Below are 22,410 nucleotides of genomic sequence, written 5' to 3' on the forward strand. Positions count from 1 at the left end.
CAAACTACTGATGAAAAATAATGTACATGGGTAGTGGTTCACAAATTGAATAAGAACAATGATAGCCACGATAACACGTCACATGATCATTTAACACCAACCTCAACAAGCTGGCCATGAACTTAATCATTTACTACAACTGCAGTCAGTCAAATAGAAATTGCCAAAACAACTCTGTTTGCTTACAGCCATACTAGGAATAAGCCCTTATACATTTTTTCCTGAGGGTTAGTCATTTTTTCTAAAACCATCAAACAGATCAAACACATAAACAATTCCACTAAGAATGATATACCAGAGCATATTTAATTATTCAGTAAATCTAAAGGTCAATGCTAGTAAACATGTGAAATATAATTAAGCTTGAAGCAATTAAATCAGAAGTGATTTAAAAAGCAATTCAAGCAGGACTTCAAACCAGTTCTTCTGGTTGGAACCCCTGCTGAGAATCTGCATTTCTAACAAGTTCCCAGGCAATGCTAATGCTGCTGGTTAGGGACCAGTTCTGAGAATCACTAGTAGCGCAGTGGTTCTCAAAATTTATCATACTAAGAATCACCTGGAGATCTTGTTAAAATGTACATTCTGATTTAGTATAGCTGGGGTGGAGATGCAAATTCTCAGCAGGGGTTCAAACAGGAAGGAACCAGTTCAAAGCCATGAATTCAAGTCTTCCTGCTCATTGAAATAAGTCTCTCTGAGAATGGTGATTTCCACTACTTAATTGCAAATGAGTAATTGGGAACCTAAAGACAGAATATAAGAAGAGTGCTCCTTAGAAAGGAGGATAGAGAGCGTGCATCTTGCTTACGTTGGACACGTCAGCAGGAAAGGCCAATCCCTAGAAAAGGACAATGTGTTTGGTAAAGAAGAGAGTCAGCAAAAATGACAGAGACTCTCAAGGAGATGGACTGACACAACAGACTCAACCATACCAATGACTGTGAAGACGGCACAGGACCAGGCTATGTTTCTGTTATATGTAAGGTCATCATGAGTCAGAGCCAACTTGGTGGCAACTAAAAAAAATTGAAAAATGGCAAATTGGAAGGGCCTTGAGCTTCTGGAAAGCAAAGCGTGTGGTTTTCCCTGTTTTTCACTAGTGCTTCTCCATGACCAGTAAGGGGCAACAGGACCAAGAATTTTTCTTCCATGCTCCTCCTTCAGAAGTTCCCTAAATGCTGGGTGATTTCAGAATCATGGAATATATTTCATCAGAGCCTCTAATTTTACAGATGGAAAAACTGAGCCTGAAAAAGGTATGCAACTTAGTCAAAGTTACAAGGTAGTGGCTGTTGTGGGTCCCAGTATGAAAAACATCTGAGGAGGGTCAAGTGACCTGCTAGGTCAGTTGCAGGGGCACATCCTTATCACCACTTCCTCTGTATGGGACCCATACTTTCCACAAAAGAGGCCAGAATCTTCTTGGACAAAGATTCTCAGCAACCTCAAGGTTGGCAGGATCCCTTCCTGACATACTACTTATAATGGCCATTAACAGAAACTCTCACTTGGAGCATGTGTTATAGCTAAAAGATCAAAACCACCTGTGATGAAATAAAACCTACAAAAACAGTATTAAGGAAACTTTTACTTTTTGATATGAACAGATTTTTTTAAAAAAGGAATGAGTTCTCTCATCATCAAGTGAGAACATCTGACATCAATTAACTCTCAACTACTTTTCAGAAAAGAATTAAACACATTACCTTTGAAGGTTTCAAGTTCCTTCCTGTAGGAAAAAAGAAAATGCAAATTTAAAACAATCTATTCCCAACAGAAACTGCTCTTACATTATAATAAAAACTTATTATGTACTTTAAATGCCCAGAGTGGTATTTCTGAATGCTCACCTATCAATTATGCTTTATAGAAATTACCAATGCCATCAACCTAAAGCAACTATTTTCAGTTATTTTGTTATTCCTCTACTAATTGCTCAAAAAATTCTACCAAATTTAAAGTATTAGAAGTATAAGAAAACATAGCATTTTAACACTAGCTACAAGCCATCTCATATATATTTTCCCTTTCAAATGAAAGGGGAAGGCACATATCAAAGGAGTGAGGTCCACAGTTCATCCTGCCATGAAAGGGTAAGCCTTGGGGAAGGCCTCTGGTTTGTCAATGTCAATCAAGGATGCTGCTGAAATACAAGGTTTCCCTGGGGAAATGTACAGCAGGAGAAAAAAGAACAAATGTAAAACAAAGTGTTTTTTTACAAAGAAGTCAAAGCAAGTTGTCCTTAGGTTTTCCCTTATAATTTTGTAATATATTTGTTTTCTCATTATCAGTGCTAATAAAAATTAATTTTGAAGAGATTAAGTTTATTAGTAAAGGTTTGTTTTCCCACTCAAAATATAAGACATTTATCTTTTATTTGCACTCTAGATTTTACTAAAAATCTAGAGCTGTTCTGAATTCTCCTCAAACAACATTCGCAGTGTTACACGCCACTAATTACAATATCCTTCACGTTCCCAACTAGTCAACTACACTTACAGCTGGTAGGAAGGACTGGCAAAGTGAAGGTCTTAAACCAGATGGCCATCACACTCTTTTCCAAACATACCTATTCCATACAATAATGCCCCAGCACCATAGTTCAATCACTAGAAAAGAGAAAGTTATTTTCAATCCCATCTTTTAAAAATTGTGCAATTGTCTCCTTTCAGCCAATAGTCCAACTTCATTTGTCAAAAGCTCAATAAGGCACAAATTAAACATCCCTAAAACCTGGTTTATACTAAAAAATGGGATGAAAGGCATTTGGGGCCTAACACAAAGGCAAGCTATCACCAGAGAACATCACCAGAGAACATCTTGAAACTACCTCCAATTTACTTCTCACTTGTGGCCTAACATTAGCAATTCCCTAAAGCCACTGATGGGGGTCTGACAGAACATTAAGTTCAATATTCTAATAAGTAATTCTTATTTCTATAATTACAATCATTAGAGAACTTCTTTGCTTTTCTTCTTTCAGAACGTGTAGAAAGCAAGATTTCTAAAAGTACCTCCTGTTTTTAAAAGCTGAAACTCAAGAGTAATAATTTCACACACATTGCTGTTCCCATGCCCCCATCCCTAAGTACCAACATCCATAAAACAAGGAACCCAGTGTCTATTACATTAATGAGAAACTGCCCAATTGAGGAAAGCTGTCTTTCATTTGGACAGGCCATGCTCATCCTCCAGCCTTCTGGCTCCTTCATCAAATCCACAGGAAGCCGCTGTTGAGAAAAGAGGACAGGCCTAACAGGGCGCTCTTTCTCGCATCCTCTATTTACCGAGTATCATGACCCAGAGCTCCACAACTACTGGTAACATTTTCAAGAAACTTCCTTTCAGAGAGCAAGTCATTCCTGTTCCCAAGTCCTAAGAAATAAGATTGACTGAGGTAGGGGTGATTCAGATAATTGTGGTTTTAAGTAAACGAATATTGTGGAACTTCTACAGAACTGATAAACTAAAACAGTAGCACTGAAATGCTGGGAATTTCATAATTTTTAGGGTGTGCTCCGTCATTTCTCAGAGGTAATAAGCATTTGGAAACACGGAAGATGTAGAGGATTTGAGAAGGGAAGGCAGATCAAGCAGAGGTAACAGTGAAAAATGAAGGCAGAGGCCAGGTTATCTTTAGGAAACAGTAGATACTTCAGAGCAGCAGGCTGAATGAAAAGAAAGTGGTAGGCAGTAAGGTTATAAAGGTAGAAGGTTCTAAGTGCCAGGCTACAAGGACCTGGTTTTATTTTTAGCAGGAAAAAAACATGAGTAAAGCTGTGCTTGAGGAAAAATACTCTAGCTGTGATGGGTAGCTGCACTGGCAAGAGAGAGGATAAAAAGCAGGCTGTATTTAGGAAACTATTAGAGGAGTCTGGGGAAAAGCTAATTAGCGCCTGGCTTGAGCAGCTTAAGTGGCAATGGCAATGAAGAGCAGGAGTCCTATTCAAAAAACGCTGTGGAGAAGACTCAACAGCCCATGGCAACTGATTAAGTGGGGATAAATGGAGGAAAGAAAAGAATACAAAAACTCTAAGGGTCTAGCTTGGATCACTGGAAGGAAGGAAAATTCATTAATACTAGAGATAGGAAACTTAGCAAGAAGAAGAGATTTTAGAGGGCAGTGCGTTGAGTTCCATTTGGGACTTTATGAAATGACCTGGGAGGCTGGGAAACTAAAGCCGGTGATGCTGAAGACAGGGTCCCTATCCCCTTTAGCCTACTCAAGGATTTAGCTTCTACAGGTTTCTACTCCCTCATTTCTCATTCACTCTTGAACCTATCCCAGTTTGGCTTCTGGACTCCATCCCTGCAGAGTCAAGGTCAGCCAACAATCATCATGTTGCCAGATTCAATGAACACTTCTCACTTTTCATCCTAATCCCTCAGCTGCATTTGACCCAACTGGCCATTCACTGAGATACTTTGTTCCAGTTTTTCTCCTGCTTCAGCTTCTTTTGCTGGCTTCTCCAACCCCCTTCCAGGCCACTAAATGCTAGACCATTGCAGGTGTGGTTCTGGGCCGCCTTCTCCTCTGAACTTAACATTCCCTCATAAGGTTATTTGATCCTGCTAAGAAGCTTTATATATCATCTATATGTTATTGACTTCCTGATTTATATTTCCTGTCTTGATCTCTTCTTTGAGCTCCACACTCATATCCAACTGCCTATTTTGACAGCTCTACTCAAAAGTGGAGCAGGCTCCTCAAACATTCGCAAAGCAGAACCTACCCTTCTCCCAGTATTCCTTCTTCAACCAGTATCGTTACTCAGTTGCTCAAGCTTTGATTTATCCATCACCACCATTCCATCGATAAATGCTATCAATTATATCTCAAAACATATCCTGAATTCATTTCTCTCCATCATCGCCATCAACCTTGTAAAAACATCCATCTTCTTATACTGAATATATTTAATCTTTATTGAATTAAATCATCCATTCAGTGAAAATCACTGAACTCTAGGAATACTGTTAAAAATAATGCTAAGGTCTGGCCTATACACACTTCACAACCTCAAGAAACTTTAGTGGAAGAGACAGAGAAGTAAAGCAACAATTAAAAATCAAGGCCATTAAGCATAGAAAAGGATGGAATACTACCTAACTCATTCTATGAAGCCACCATCTCCCTGATACCAAAACCAGGTAAAGACATCACAAAAAAAGAAAATTACAGACCTATATCCCTCATGAACATAGATGCAAAAATCCTCAACAAAATTCTAGCCAATAGAATTCAACAACATATCAAAAAATAATTCACCACGACCAAGTGGGATTTATACCAGGTATGCAAGGCTGGTTTAATATTAGAAAAACCATTAATGTAATCTACCATATAAATAAAACAAAAGACAAGAACCACATGATCTTATCAATTGATGCAGAAAAGTCATTTGACAAAGTCCAACACCCATTTATGATAAAAACTCTCACTAAAATAGGAATTGAAGGAAAATTCCTCAACATAATAAAGGGCATCTAAAAAAAAAAAATTTTTTTTTTTTTTAATATACAAAGCCAACAGCCAACATCACTCTAAATGGAGAGAGCCTGAAAGCATTTCCCTTGAGAACGGAAACCAGACAAGGATGCCCTTTATCACCGCTCTTATTCAACATTGTGCTAGAAGTCCTAGCCAGAGCAATTAGGCTAGACAAAGAAATAAAGGGCATCCAGATTGGCAAGGAAGAAGCAAATTATCTCTATTTACAGATGACATGATCTTATACACAGAAAACCCTAAGGAATCCTCTAGAAAACTACTGAAACTAATAGAAGAGTTTGGCAGAGTCTCAGGTTATAAGATAAACATACAAAAATCACTTGGATTCCTCTACATCAACAAAAAGAACATCGAAGAGGAAATAACCAAATCAATACCATTCATAGTAGCCCCCAAGAAGATAAAATACTTAGGAATAAATCTTACCAAAGATGTAAAAGACCTATACAAAGAAAACTACAAAGCACTACTACAAGAAATTAAAAAGGACATACTTAAGCGGAAAAACATACCTTCCTCATGGATAGGAAGACTTAACATAGTAAAAATGTCTATTCTACCAAAAGCCATCTATATATACAATGCACTTCCGATCCAAATTCCAATGTCATTTTTTAATGTGATAGAGAAACAAATCACCAACTTCATATGGAAGGGAAAGAAGCCCCAGATAAGCAAAGCACTACTGAAAAAGAAGAAGAAAGTGGGAGGCCTCACTCTACCTGATTTCAGAACCTATTATACAGCCACAGTAGTCAAAACAGCCTGGTGCTGGTACAACAACAGACACATAGACCAGTGGAACAGAATTGAGAACTCAGACATAAATCCATCCACATATGAGCAGCTGATATTTGACAAAGGCCCAGTGCCAGTTAATGGGGGAAAAGATAGTCTTTTTAACAAATGGTGCTGGCATAACTGGATATCCATTTGCAAAAAAATGAAACAGGACCCATACCTCACACCATGTACAAAAACTAACTCCAAGTGGATCAAAGACCTAAACAGAAAGACTAAAACGATAAAGATCATGGAAGAAAAAATAGGGACAACCTTAGGAGCCCTAATACAAGGCACAAACAGAATACAAAACATTACCAAAAATGACAAAGAGAAACCAGATAACTGGGAGCTCCTAAAAATCAAACACCTATGCTCATCTAAAGACTTCACCAAAAGAGTAAAAAGACCACCTACAGACTGGGAAAGAATTTTCAGCTATGACATCTCCGACCAGCGCCTGATCTCTAAAATCTATATCACTCTGTCAAAACTCAACCACAAAAAGACAAACAACCCAATCAAGAAGTGGGCAAAGGATATGAACACACACTTCACTAAAGAAGATATTCAGGCAGCTAACAGATACATGAGAAAATGCTCTCGATCATTAGCCATTAAATGCAAATTAAAACTACGATGAGATTCCATCTCACTCCAACAAGGCTGGCATTAATCCAAAAAACACAAAATAATAAATGTTGGAGAGGCTGCGGAGAGATTGGAACTCTTATACACTGCTGGTGGGAATGTAAAATGGTACAACCACTTTGGAAATCTATCTGGCGTTATCTTAAAAAGTTAGAAATAGAACTACCATACAACCCAGATATCCCACTCCTCGGAATATACCCTAGAGAAATAAGAGCCTTCACAGAAACAGATATATGCACACCCATGTTTACTGCAGCTCTGTTTACAACAGCAAAAAGCTGGAAGCAACCAAGGTGTCCATCTACGGATGAATGGGTAAATAAATTGTGGTATATTCACACAATGGAATACTATGCATCGATAAAGAACAGTGACGAATCTGTGAAACATTTCATAACATGGAGGAACCTGGAAGGCATTATGCTGAGCGAAATCAGTCAGAGGCAAAAGGACAAATATTGTATAAGACCATTATTATAAGATCTTGAGAAATAGTATAAACTGAGAAGAACACATACTTTTGTGGTTACGAGGGGGGGAGGGAGGGAGGGAGGGAGGGTGGGAGAGGGCTTTTTACTGATTAATTAGTAGATAAGAACTGCTTTAGGTGAAGGGAAGGACAATACTCAATACATGGAAGGTCAGCTCCACTGGACTGGACCAAAAGCAAAGAAGTTTCCGGGATAAAATGAATGCTTCAAAGCTCAGCAGAGCAGGGGCGGGGGTTTGGGGAACATGGTTTAAGGGGACTTCTAAGTCAATTGGCAAAATAATTCTATTATGAAAACATTCTGCATCCCACTTTGAAATGTGGTGTCTGGGGTCTTAAATGCTAACAAGCGGCCATCTAAGATGCATAAATTGGTCTCAACCCACTTGGAGCAAAGGAGAATGAAGAACACTAAGGTCACACGATAACTAAGAGCCCAAGAGACAGAAAGGGCCACATGAACCAGAGACCTACATCATCTTGAGACCAGAAGAACTAGTTGGTGCCCGGCCACAATCGATGACTGCCCTGACAGGGAGCACAACAGAGAACCCCTGAGGGAGCAGGAGATCAGTGAGATGCAGACCCCAAATTCTCACAAAAAGACCATACTTAATGGTCTGACTGAGACTAGAGGAATCCCGGCGGTCATGGTCCCCAAACCTTCTGTTGGCCCAGGACAGGAACCGTTCCTGAAGACAACTCATCAGACATGAAAGGGACTAGACAGTGGGTAGGAGAGAGATGCTGATGAAGAGTGAGCTACTTGTATCAGGTGGACACTTGAGACTGTGTTGGCATCTCCTGTCTGGAGGGGGGATGGGAGGATAGAGAGAGTTGGAAGCGGGCAAAATTGTCACGAAAGGAGAGACTGGAAGGGCTGATTCATTAGCGGGAGAGCAAGTGGGAGTACGGAGTAAGGTGTATATAAACTTATATGTGACAGACTGACTTGATTTGTAAACGTTCACTTGAAGCTCAATAAAAGTAAATAAAAAAAAAAAAATCAAGGCCATTGATTTGTGCTCTGGTAATGACATGCTGAAGGAGCCCTGGTGGTGCAAGTTAAGTGCTTGGCTGCTAACCAAAAGATTGGCAGTTCAAACACACCCAGGGTCTCCGTGGGAGAAAGATGTGGCGATCTGATTCCATGAAAACTACAGCCAAGAAAACCCTGTTAGGCAGTTCTATTCTGTCACATGGGGTCTCATCTAACAACAACAATGACATGCTGAGGATACTCTGGGAATAAAGGGGAGAGAGGGCAACTCCTAGACTCTGGTTTGGTAGGAAAGACTTCCTGGAGAAGGACGGAACTGAATTTTGAAGGACCAGTATAACTTATGATAAAAAAAAAAACAAACTATTTTTTTATTTATTGGGAATATGGCAGATATTTTCCCAAGTGCTTTATGTGTATTAAATTATTTAATCTTCAAAATAACCCTACAAGGTAGGCAGTGTTACTTATACTCATTTTACAGAAGAGGGATAAAACAGAGGTTAAGAGGGCAGCCCCAGAGCTCATTCTCTCAACCTCTGTATCATACCAGCTCTCAGTTAACCAAATGAAAATGCGTAGGTAAGCAGGAGGTGTGAATTCTGGTCATTCTCCTTCAAACTCTATTAGAAATGATGATAACAATAACCAGAGTAACACAGACTTCAAGTTCACCTTTTCCACGAACATTTCCTTGACACCCAACTGGAGACTTCTCCCTTATCTCCATTCCTACAGCACTTACTCTGTCAGTGCTATAACACCTCATGTGGTTATTTCTGAGTATGTATCACCTCTAGAGCTAGGCTGTAGAGCTCCTGAAGTGCAGAGGCCGTGTCTCATTCTCTCCCACTCCAAGTATGTGCAGAGTTGGACCCAAAAGACACTCGGCAAACCATGATTATCAAGTACTATGGCTGCAGAATAACTAAGAGAATCTCTTCAAAGAAGCCTTTGCTATAACTACAGAGTATTTTGTACCTTATAAGGTTTGGTCACACATGATCTCATTTGATAACAATTTGTTTTAGTCACTTGCATTTTCAAATATCTGAGTCGCTTATTTTTCATAGTTTAACAGTATTTTCAGAAGATCAAATAAGTAGAAAGAATTGAAACGCCTTCTTTCAAGATTTTATCATATTTTAAAAATTATTCAGGTTAGCAAACGCTTTTACAAAATTTAGCGTAACAAACCCTGAAACTAAAACATTCAACAAATAATACCAGACTCAAAGTCTAATAATATTTCCAAAGGGTAAAATTGCTGTTTTATCATTTTCTCTACAGGGGTTGAGTTATGAGGGCAGAATAAAAATAAAATAAACAGCACACAATAAATAAATATATGGAATGTTACTAGAAGTGTATTAAATTTGATTCTGTGCAGAAATCAACTGCATCAGACTCACAGATGCAAAGCTAACAGGCTGGAACCACTGGATAAATGTCTCCATAAGCACAATCATTTCACAGATGGAAACACACTCTTCTGAATATTAAACTGCTTCCCTAGGAAAACCCATGATAAAAAGCTAACACAATAATTCTATATTACCACATTCAAATACCCCATTCAAAATACCAACTTCAAAATCAACTCTAGTATTTTTCTTCACACTTGTAAGTGATTAGGGGATATCATTTTAAAGGCTCATCAGGATACGGAACACACTTTAATGTCCTTTTGTTACGGCTGATGGACAGAATCTATCGCTGGACTACGTTCATGGGAAAGATCTCGCAAAACCTCTCAAAAAGAACCACCCTACCTCTTGTTATTATCAAGTCAGTGGTCTGGTATTTCCCAGCACTCTACAATCACACAGTACTTGTGTACCTGACAGGCCTGGCGGGTTTGTGGCTGACAGGGTAGAAAGGGATTGATGGTAGAGGGCTGGGGAAGGGCTGGAGGGGAGGTGATCTTTTTCTAGCTTAAGTTAAGTTTTCTCAAGGCCTTCTGTTTCTTAGAAGTCCCTGTTGTCATTTGTTACTCACACAGACCCTGCCCAGGGGCTATGTTACAGAGGAAGGGATGTTTAACATTAGCTATAAAACAAAACCTCTTGAAAAGCAACTAGCTCATTGTAAAAACTGCACAAAACCCTTATTTACCATGCTAGTCATATATTATAAATTAATTTTATACATTTATTTACTGTGGGCAAACATAAGCTTAGATAGTAATAAGATCATCAGATACTGGAATCCTGGCATTTAAAGTTGAGAAGAGTCTGAGAGATGTGGTAACAAAGAAGACTTGAAAAAAAAACCCATTGTTGTCCAGTCGATTCCAACCCCATAAAAGATAATGAAGGTCCTTAGGAAATGGGCTGGTTGGATGTCAGCACTAACTTATGTATGGATTAAATTCCATTCAAACTTGCAAGAAGATTATTTTTACAAACTTATTTTTCATGAAAATCTATTTGATTTGGAAAACCATGCTTGTTGTGGTGAGAGGGGGTGAGCAAGTAGAAAAATGAATTGGGGGTAAGTGGAATTTATTGACTTCCTACTGTACATCATATACTATACAGGGCACTTTATATACATTATCTCACACTACCCATAATTCCCTATTATAGGTATCATTCATCCTTATTTAATACATGAGGAGAATGGGGCCTGAGGATGTAAGGCCACAGAGCTCATAACTAATAAAGCCAGAACAAACCCAGGTCTCCTGACTCCAACTGTGTAATCCTAGCATCCAGAATGCAGTTCAAGAGCCAAACGCAGTCTATCTGAAGGCAAGCTGGGGCCCACCTGAGATATTTCAACCCCACCAGAAAGTCATCTAAGTAAACTACCAAGTCTATTTAGATAAAGCAGCTAAGAGCACCCCAAAATTTCTGAGCAACGTCTGGGTATACCCAGCTCGGTGAAAGTACATTCTTTCTAAAGAAAACTGTTGAAACTGAAGCTGAAAGTCACCATTATTAATGTAAACATGAAACAAAAACCCCAACATGCCCTTGACGACGCCTTGTGATTTTCAAAAACAGGTCTGTTTTAAACACTTTTAAACTGATTGGTTATTGAAAAGTGTTCAGCAACTAGCCTGTAACAACTAACTGGATTATATACATACATATTATAAAATTGTTAAAAGATTTATACCACTTTTGTATTACTGGATTTTTTTTTTTTTCCAAATTGGCTAGCCAGCTTCCTTAAAAAAAGAACCATTATTACCAAGTCAGTGGCCTGCTGTTTCCCAGAATTCTATAGTCATTCTGTACCACCTGAAATTGCATATTCTTACAGCCTGGTGGGTTTGTGGTTACAGGGTAGAAGGTAGATGTTAAAAAAAAAAAAAAAAATCACTCATCCCATCTACAGATGTATTTCTGATCAAGTGGCCTGATCACTGGAAAACCTTGGTTGCTCATTCTTAAAATGTGCCAGTCATAAGAGCTAAAGTGGTTGTGCACAAAATGAGCCAGTCGTAAGAGCTAAAGTGGTTGTGCACAAAATGAGCCAGTCGTAAGAAATAAAGTGGTTGTGCACAAAATAAGCCAGTCGTAAGAGCTAAAATGGTTGCGCCCAAGGAGAAACATGATCCTTTTCATACTCCGTGGCACCTAATTAAACCCAGAGCTTGAATGGCTTCGTGTGGAGACAATACACCACATAAAGGTTGTGAATAGACTTTGAAGTAAAAAAAAAAACCTAGGTTCTGGTCTAGGTCTGCCACTTTCTGGCTCAGCAATCCCCAGCAAATTATTTAATCTCCTCTTGTCTCATTTTTCTTATTGGTAAAAGAGGAAATCATACTCATTCAAATGGTCATTATGAGAATTCATGAGAATTCTATGAATTCTCATAAAGTTTTTAAGATTAAAGTTTTTAAGCATAGTGCCTGGTACATAGTAACTGCTCAGTAAATGTTATTTTAAGGTCAATTTTGCTGTGGAAGATACTTTTGGACACGCTGCACTTGAGAAGTTTGTTGGAAATATCCAAGGAGAAATGTCTAAGTGCCAACTAGTTCTGAAAGTAAAGGAGAGACCGGAACTGAAGGCAATGATTACCATATGGGTGGTAGATGAGCCAAGGATATGGCAGAGCTTATTTAGGGTACAATATCCAAGAACAGACTGCAAGAGAATCCAACATCAAGGCACTGACAAAGGAAATTAAAAACTAACCTGAGATAGAGGACAGAATTTTGTGAAAGTCAAGAAAGGACAGTTTCAAGGGATCAAGTAAATAAGGATTAATTTGTCAACAGATCTAGCTACCTACAAAGCTAAGGACAAGTAGATTAAATATATAAGAACATCATGGACTCACTTTTTACCAATGTCTTAATATTATACCTTAATACAATTTTTTCTTCTCTATTAAATAAATTTAACTGTGGCTGCCATATACCTGGTCTGTTCATTGTAAAAGTAATTATGTAATAAATATTTCTTAAACTTCACTTATGAGATAAAATAGTATTTTAACTTTCTCTGAATCAGTTCAATGTTTTATTTATTTTACAATTGTAAAGAATTCGTTTCATCTTTTTTTAACCCATGTAAAAGCATAAACTATGACGTCAACTGATAAATTTTCAAATCTAACTGAATTAATCCTTTACCTAACTGAATTAATCCTTTACAGCTGTATATCAACTTTTATCTTCTTTTCCTCAAAGATGTTATTTGTTGTTTTACATGATATTAAAGCATTTGTTTGATATTAGTATAAAACTAAGATTTGGTAATAAACAGAAAAATGATATGAAACTTCCAGAGAGAAATGAAAATGTTGCTCACTTTGGAGGCAAGCACCCCTCTCTGAAATCCAGCATGAAACCTCTCTAGTAGCAAATGAGTTCATGCCCTTTGAAACAATTAACAGTGCTCTTTTTCTGAGCCAGAAATAAAGACTAGAAATGGTAGAAGACAGGCAAGAAATGTTTGTTAGCCACAGAAATACTCAGCCAATATAACCGTGCCAGAGCAGGCACGAAGGAACCCTAGTGGTGTAATGCTTAAGCGCTAGGCTGCTAACTGGAAAGGTCAGTGATTCACACCCACCAAGAGGCTCTGAGGGAGAAAAGACCTGGCAATATGCTCCCATAACTATTACAGCCTAGGAAACCCTATGGGGCAGTTCTACTCTGTCAGATATGGTCACTATGAGCGGGAATGGACTCGACAGCACACAGCCACAACAGAGCAAGCCCAGGGGTCAAGAGTTAGGGGCTGTGACAGAGAGGAGGATCACTCTCAGGTTCTCGTGGCTGCCTTCCCCATCGTTTTCCCACCACCGATGTCAGAACACACAGAGCAGACCACTGAGCATGCCTCTGCCTGTCCCATCTCTAGAATCCCTCCCGAACACCAGAAAAAAAAGGCAAAAGGTCACACACTGGTTTTAACCATGCTTAAATGGAGATTAAAATAACTGATTTCACATTTTTTAAAGCATCTCTGAATAAAACAGTAACCAGGGAGGAAACATAATAAACCCCAAATGGTTATGGGTCACATAAGATGTAAAACATTCCCAATTTAACAAACAGGTTGTAGAACACTGAAGAGTTTTACAGTCTCTAAATTATAATGCACAAGCTATAACCAATCTATATGTAAAAGAAAAAGGATTACCTTTTTTTTTTTAAACCCAGGATAATCAGATAATTACCCTTCGCTTACTTTAATAAACCCTCTTCGAGATTGTTCTATGTCTAGTCTTGACTACACCCCAACTCAAAGACATACTTTAGGTTTACATCTTCTCCATTAAAAACAAAAACTTTTATGAATCTCAATCTATAAAATGGCATTTATACAACCTGGAGAAAAAGTTCAGGAAAAGAGTAATATAAACCAATTAGAAGAACATTTATTATTCTAAAACAATTAGGTCAGGACATGAATATTTAATACTGATGGCAAACAGATATTCACTGCTCAAAATAAAGCTTAAAGAACTTACATGTCAGTCCTAACTATGTTTATTGACAACTTAAGAATCTAATAACTTGTTAAATATTCTAGCTACATCTGTTCCCATGACTGCATTATAAAGTCTGAAACTGCCAAGATTTATTCTCCCACAGACACTTTAGAACAAGCATTTGGTTAAATGGAATTCCTTGCCAAGTCATAAATTTAGATATAATTTAGCAAAGAAAATGTAAGATTGATTACACATTCATGAGACCAACAAATTCACAGCTCTCAGTCTGTTTTCAAGAGGTCAATGGCCTAGCAAGTGTGATTACTGTATTATAATAAATAAAATGATCAATTTAGCTTTGATTAATTAACTATCTGTGAGCCATCTACAACCTAGCATGTAGTAGGGAGACAGGAAACAAAAGGGGAAAATGGAGAAGACACACACAAGTTTGGGCCTTTTTCTTCTATCTCCCATGTCTCTACTTAACATTTTGAACTCACAGAATAGTTACAATAGGTGTTTTTAAAGTCTTTGTCTGCTAACTCTAATGTCTGTTTGTCAGTTCTGAATCGGATTTGACTGATTGGTTTTCTTCAATAGGCATGCCGGGTAATCTTTGATTGGATGCCAGACATTGCGATTTTCTTGTTGGGGCCTGGATATTTTTGTGTACCTATAAAAATTCTCGAGCTTTGTTTTGAGATGGAGTTAATTTACTTGGAAATGCTTTGATCCTTTTGAGTCTTGCTTTTACAATTTGTTAAGCAGGTCTGGCACAGTGCTCAATGGGGGGCTGGTTATTCCTCCTATCTGGGTAATACTTTCCTGAGTTCTCTTTCCAATACTTGTGAATTCTAAGTTTTTCTAGTCTGGCTACTGGGGACAGGCACTGTTAACTAATCCTTTTGAGTATTTTTTCCTCCTGCCTTGGGTAGTTTCCTCACAAGCATTAGCAGTTCTCTGCTGAACGTTCTTGTGGAACCCTCTACAGAGCTCCAGGTTCCTCTCTATGAAGTGCTCTCTGCCCCGGTACTCTGTTCTGTGAACTCTACCTGCCTGGTCTCCCCAGATGCTCAGTCTGTCTCTGCTCAGAGTTGGCCAGGCTTCACCTGAGCCCATCATCCCCAACTGCAGCCTGGAAACTCTCACAAGGCAGTATGCTGAGGCAATCACAGGGCTCCCCTCACTTGTTTCCTGTTATCAAGGATCACCACCCTTTCGTGCCTGATGCCCAATGTCTCCAAAACTGTTGTTTCATTAATTTTGTCTGGGTATTTTTTTTTTTGTTGTTTCATTTAGTTGTATCAGGTGGGAGAGTAAACCTAGTGTAAATCTAGTCATTGTTATTCCATCTTAAACAACAACAAAAAAACCCCAACGAATCAGTTGCCTGTGAGTCAATTCCAACTTACACAGACCCCATGCATTTCTGAGTAGAACTGCCCCCCGTATGGTTGGTTTTCACAGCTGTGACCTTTCAGAAGCAGATCACCAGGCCTTCCAAGAAAACTCTGGACAGGTTCAAACTGCCAATCTTTCAGTTAATGGCCCAGCACTTAACTGTGTGGGCCACTCAGAGACCCCACTCCATCTTAGGCAGATGCTAAGTTAACTCCCTTTTTGTAAAAGTATTGCCTGAGAGAAAGTTCTCCTGATCAGCTTTCCATTCAGCATCCAAGCAGAACCTTAAAGGTACGTTATTGCCTCCCTGCCTATCTCCTTTGAATGAGACGCTTTAGGCCTTCTCCTCTGGTTTCAGAGCCCTTTTCACCCAAGAGAATGCCACTGGTTTCCTCTCAGCAAAGCCGGGCTTGTATGCTACACTCCTGCCAAGTTCTCCCACATCTCCTCCGCAACTTTCTGAAACAGAAGTGCCGGTCAACCTTCTGGCCCACTACCCACCTAGGAGCTTAGTTTGGACAGTCATTTCCCGAAGCTCTTGCCTTGTTTTTTTAATTTTTAACTGATATACAGTATTTATTACACTTTTTACATGTAATAAATACAGCATAGTTTCAATTGCATCTAAGGTGCCAACAAAGCTCTAGTCATCAAGAATGGCAGTGTAATTTTTAACCATCAATACTGTGGCTTTTCAAATCTGGTTTTCACAAGTGATCCTGAAGTAAATTTAATCACACTGCAAAAAAAGTTCGAGGTCACTTCAAGCTTGGCACTTGATATTTGGCATAAACAATAACAAAACAATCACAACTTGATAAATTATAAACACAACATTGGAGGCCAATACCACATAAGAAAAAGGCAGTGGTGATTAGTTAAGTAGTTTTTTTTCTTTTTTTTGGCCTCTAGGCAAGATACACCCAGACACTTTGATTCACTCAGCCCCTACGTTCGTTTTTCAGAGTAGGAGTGATGTCTACAATATCATTTTATGATTTCTAATACATTAAAAATAAATAAGTAGAAAATGAGGAGCTTTTTTCTTTTTTTTAATGCATTATACATCCCCAGGAGTTATCACCAACCCTGTAGTAGAAAAAAATTTTCAAATTGTATTAGTTGTATAACTTTGTGTGCTTCTTGCAGCAAATGGTGCTAAATGAAATAGAAGACAGCGATGTCTTCCCTAACGTGACTGATTGAAGCATTTTTACAGCTAGAAGTTTCAGGTTTGTGAATTAAACATTTGTGGACAGTGTTCGTATTTCAAACTATGGGTAATACAATATATTTGACTCAGATTATTATCTTGTGAATTCACCTCTGAAATTAAAAATTTTGATCTGATGAAGAATAAATTGATATAAGTGGCATAATAACCAATACACTGCAATGCTCTGTTGTCATTTAAGGATAAACAAAAGATGTAAGGCCCCACTCTCAAGACACCTAGTATTTTGAATTACTGTACATATTATCACTTATAAAACTATAACACTTTGGATGTAGAGCTGATTTATTTAGTCCAGAGATTCGTAACACTTAGAAGATAGGTACCTTATAAAAAAAACGTGTTTATTCAAAAAAAACTTTGTAGCTGGTAATGCTTCCCCGGAGGTAAAGACTATTACAGCAAAACATTTAACAACCATAATTCAGAAAAATTAAAAGAACAATTTCAGTTAGGAATCAAATATACAGAGATTCAAAGTGGGGGGAGGGGTGGAATCTTACAGAAAACAAGGATCGGACTGGCAGCTGGATCCAGGGCAAGTGTGTAAAGTCGGAAGACTATGTAATAGCCTGGCAGCTTCTTAGACCATTCTAGTTGAGTGTTCCCAGGTACCACAAGGGTTTTGATAATGATATCTTAATAATAAAGTGCTTAAAATGTACATTGAAGGGTGTTTTCCAGGAATAGAGGTGAAGGTATTTACTTTTTTTTTTTTTTTAACCCACAAATGATTTGGTCAAAGGAAAATCTAAAGCTGCAAAAAAGCACATCTGGTAGAAACACATGGCAACGAACGCCCTGCTTTGCTTTAAAGATTATCTAAACTTAGTCTACAGTCCACATGCTACCAACAAATACTGACAAACAAAAAGAATGGCACAGTCTCTTAGTATTAACCGTAATGGATACATAAACGTAAAGCAAAGGGAATATGACTTTCTCAAAAAATGCAATGAGCACACATCTCATCAATGGCAGTGACCACCACTCACAGGAGAGATCCTAAGAGACACCATCAAAGTCTAAATGAATCAGTGAAAAATGTTTCTGAGTTTAGTATGTCCCTGAGCAGATTTCAAGTCCAACTGAAGAATTGTGTTCAAATTATGAGTCATTTATAATTAGGTAGCACTACTAAAATCACTGTTTTTCTTCAAGACATAGCTATTTTTGGAGAAATTCTGATGGTTTATTGCATACTGAAGGAAAGCATACAGGATTCAGAAGTTTGGAAATAAATATTTTAATTACATTACACATTATGTATGATTTTAAGTATAAAATAACTAATTATTCTGGTAGAATTTCTGTGAGAATTCCAAGGAACATTATGGGTGGTACTGGAAAGACGAAAAATTTAGACTGTTTTTAAGAGTCTACATTTCTCTTTAAGTTCTACTTTTTTCCTAAATCTACCTGTTGTGTGATTCAGGGTCTTTTCATCTATTGTTCCTACTACTTGGAATTATATAATCTAAGATCCTCATACGGCTGCCTTCTTACTCAGGTCTCAGTTCTTGTGTTATCTTCTCAAAAGGGCCTTCCTTGCCCACCCTAAAGTAGCCCTCCCCTTGCCTTACCACCGTAACATTATCCCGTTTCATTTTCTTCAAAGCCTATATTATCTGAAATTCTTTTTTTCTTTATACATTTCTCAAGTCTACCCCCACACACTGCATCTAAGAATGTAAGCTGACTCCTAAATCTCAAGCCTGTTTTTCCAGCTGCTAGCTGAACACACCCACATAAATGGTTTTAAGTTCTCTATGTGGGCTCATATACTAAATATTAACTCTTCTGTTATGAAAAATATATTTCCTATTGGTTGCAAAAGACTCTTCAAAGGGCTCAGGAGTTAAACTCGTATGGCTATACACTTGTCCTCTAAACTATCCAACAATTTAGCTATTGGTATCATTCCTTGCCTTCTGCCTACTGGTATATCTTATCTCCCACCCAACGTTTTACTATTTATCAAGGTGGTGTGTGTTTCTTGCCCATAAGAAGTACCAGTAATAATATCACTTATATGCAGAACAGTTATTAAGAAAAGCAATTTATGGATTTTTCCCCCTATAACTACCACCAAAAAAAAAAAAAAACCCACTCCAGTCAAGTTGATTCTGACTCATAGCAGCCCTATAGGACAGAGCAAAAACTGCCCCACAGGGTTTCCAAGGCTGTAAATCTTTACTGAAGCAGACTGTCACATCTTTCTCCCAAGGAATGGCTGGTGGGTTCAAATTACTGACTTTTTGGTTAGCAGCTGAGCATTTTAACCACTGTGCCACCAGGGCTCCTCATACAGCTACACTATTCCTTATAGCTCACTTTCATTAGATAGCAAGCTGAAGAAAGATCTCCTTCCTTGCAGAAATAGCTGGGGTAAACCATCTGTTATAACATTTCTCAGAGGTATATAAGAGCTATTGGAATCACCCAGAGGAGCTTTCTAAAGCTGTATTATTTCTCTTCCCTTATGAGAATCACCGCAACGGTCAGCCACCGTTACTGCTGGAAATGGGTCGCAGCCCTCCCTTTGTAAGGGTCTGGAATCTAGTCTCTGTACTGGGGATGCTCCGTCAAATGTATGACAGAACATCACAGAGCCAACCTTTTGTATCACACCTTATCTTCTTTTTCAGAGCAAGAAAAGGAAATTCATTAGTTTTCAGAGCATCTTATTAAAAATGAAGGTGGTTTATTTTTAAGAAACCATTCTCTTATGTATCAGAAAATAAAAAACTTAATTTTTGCTAATTTGAAAATTTCACCAGCTACGTTATGCAGAATACCAGGGGACAAAATTTCAATGTGTAGAACACACAAACTGGTTCTGTGAGCAGGTAAGTTGAGAAATGCTGAGTCAAACAGATTTCTTTACTCTGCGAATTCTCAGAGCCCTTAATAGAGTAGGAGTCCTGGTCGCACAGTGGTTAAAGTGCTCGGCTGCTAACCCAAAGGTCAGCAGTTTGAACCCACCAGCTGTTCCACAGGAGAAAGATGTAGCAGTCTGCTCCTATGAAGATTTATAGCCTTGGAAACCCTATGGGGCATTTCTACTCTGTCCTACACGGTTGCTCTAAGTTGGAATCAACTTGACAGCAACGGGTATAATAGACTAACATAAACGGCAAAGCTATGAGGCAAATATAGGAGAAAATGCTTCTGAAACTTATTTGATCATAGAATATTTTATCTAAGGCAATCTTGTCAGTCTAGTATTCCATGTAAAACACTTCAGGGAATGGTACAACTAATAAAAATATTTTTAATTCAATCTTTATGTTTATCAAAATAAAATAACACATGTACATTCCTTATGTCAAATACCACCCACAAGGGTTTCTTTATAGCAAAAAGAATCGCCAGTGCCCAAGTCTTCTCCACCTTTCCACCCCGCTTTCCACAAGCAGCCAAATTCAATTCAGTTATTTCTTCTGACATTTACCTCCATTTTTTTCTAATTTGCAACACTGATATTTATTCATTTTTTCTATCAAAAAAAATTTTCTTTTCTAATCTCTTATTATGAAGGAGCGATGAAAGATGATGATTAGCTTTCTTAAATCCCTTGACATGAACATGTTTCCTCTCCCCCATCTTCCCAATAAATTAGATCACAATTCTGGCTTAAATATGTAGTCCACATCTTGTTACAATATTATGTAAGTATTTTTTATAACTGAGCCATCATTTCTTTGCTTGTAAAATTTTGTTTTTCCTTACCGTTAATAATTACTTTGTTGTTTGATTAGGAAATCTGTTGTAGTTAATTGCCATCAAGTCGATTCCAACTCATTGCCCCTACGTGTGCAGAGCAGAACTGCTCCATAGGGTTTTCATGGCTGTGAAGCAGATCTCCAGGCCCTTCTTCTCAGTGCCTCTGGGTGGGTTTGAACCACCAACCTTTTGGCTGGTAGTCGAGGGCATAACCATTTGCGCCACCCAGAGACTGCTATTAAGAAATATATCTAATTCATCCTCAAGCTCTCCATCAGAGCTATAAAATTCCTCTCAGTATGGTCAAACACATCGGATCATCTATTAGCTTCATTCTCTCCCCCCACCCCCCACTGGCCTCCTTGGAAACATTGCTCTTGGAATCCTCTGGAAGTTCTTTCTCCCTGCCTGCTTCAATCTGGAGGTCTCTCTAAACTTGTTTGCCTTCCAGTCGATTCTGACTCCTAGAGACCTTATAGGACAGGGTAGAACTGCATCAGAGGGTTTCTGAGGCTGTTGGTAAAGTAGAGGGTCAGAGAAAAAGAGCATCATGGATTGAATTGTGCCCCCCCAAAACACTAGCCAACTTGGCTAGGTCATGATTCCCAGTATTTCATGATCTATCATTTTGTCATCTGATGTGATTTCTCTACGTGTTAGTAAACCCTATCATTATGATGTAATGAGATGGATTAGTGGCAGTTATATTGATGAGATGTACAAGATTAGATAGCGTCTTAAACCAATCTCTTTTGACATATAAAAGAAACAAGTGAGCAGAGAGACATGGGTACGTCGTACCACCCAGAAAGTAGTGCCAGGAGCACAGTGTGTTCTTCAGACCTCAGTTTCCTGCACTGAGATGCTCCCAGACCAAGGAAAGACTGATGACAAGGACCTTCCTCCAGAGCTGACAGAAACAGAAAGCCTTCCCCTGGAGCCGGCAGTCTGAATTCGAACTTCTAGCATACTAGACTGTGAGAGAATAAACTTCTCTTTGTTAAAGCCATCCACTTGAGGTATTTCTGTTATAGCAGCACTAGATAACTAAGACAAAGAGGGAAGACCCTCAACAAGATGAACTGACACAACTACAACAATGGGTTCAAACATAGCAACAATTGTCGGGATAGTGGAGGACTAGGCAGTGTTTCGTTCTGCTTTACACAGGGTTGCTGAGTCGGAACTGACTCAAAGACACTCAACAACAACCACCATTATGGAAGCAGCCTGCCACAACTTTCTCCTGCAGAGCGGCTGGTGGGTTTTAAACTGTGACCTTCTGGTTAACAGTTGAGCACTTAACCACTGTGTCACCGGGGTTCCTTTGATGTTTTTCTGGACCTGCTGAAACTTCTCTTCACCATCAGTCTGAGGGGTCCTTTGCTTCTCTTCTGAGTTGAAATCTCTTAGAGCCGTTCATCTCTCTTCTGTGTTGAATCCTCCTTGGTTTTGCTTTATTCTCTTGTTTGTAGAGCATATTCTCCAGTAGGTTCCTGACAAAGTATGCACATGTGCTAAATTTCAGCCCTTGCAATGCCTCACACTTGATGAAAATTTGGCTAAGTAAAAATTCTAAGTGGGGGAGGCGGAGCCAAGATGGCGGACTAGGCAGACGCTACCTCGGATCCCTCTTACAACAAAGACACGGAAAAACAAGTGAATCGATCACATACATAACAAGCTACGAACCCTGAACA

The 22,410-nt window shown here is 38.6% G+C and overlaps 1 protein-coding gene across 4 annotated transcripts in view; it reads right to left on the reverse strand.

Moving 5' to 3' along the window:
* Positions 1–22,410, reverse strand: part of DTNBP1 (dystrobrevin binding protein 1) — a 193,098-nt gene that overhangs the window by 73,316 nt on the left and 97,372 nt on the right. For all 4 annotated transcript variants that reach the window (XM_064280954.1, XM_023555807.2, XM_023555806.2 and 1 more), the window contains one exon: positions 1,710–1,732. In XM_064280954.1, coding sequence (XP_064137024.1) covers positions 1,710–1,732 — 23 coding nt within the window. The remainder of the gene's footprint in view (positions 1–1,709; positions 1,733–22,410) is intronic.

The sequence above is a fragment of the Loxodonta africana genome, chromosome 1, assembly GCF_030014295.1.
Source record: "Loxodonta africana isolate mLoxAfr1 chromosome 1, mLoxAfr1.hap2, whole genome shotgun sequence".
Classification (NCBI taxonomy): domain Eukaryota; kingdom Metazoa; phylum Chordata; class Mammalia; order Proboscidea; family Elephantidae; genus Loxodonta; species Loxodonta africana.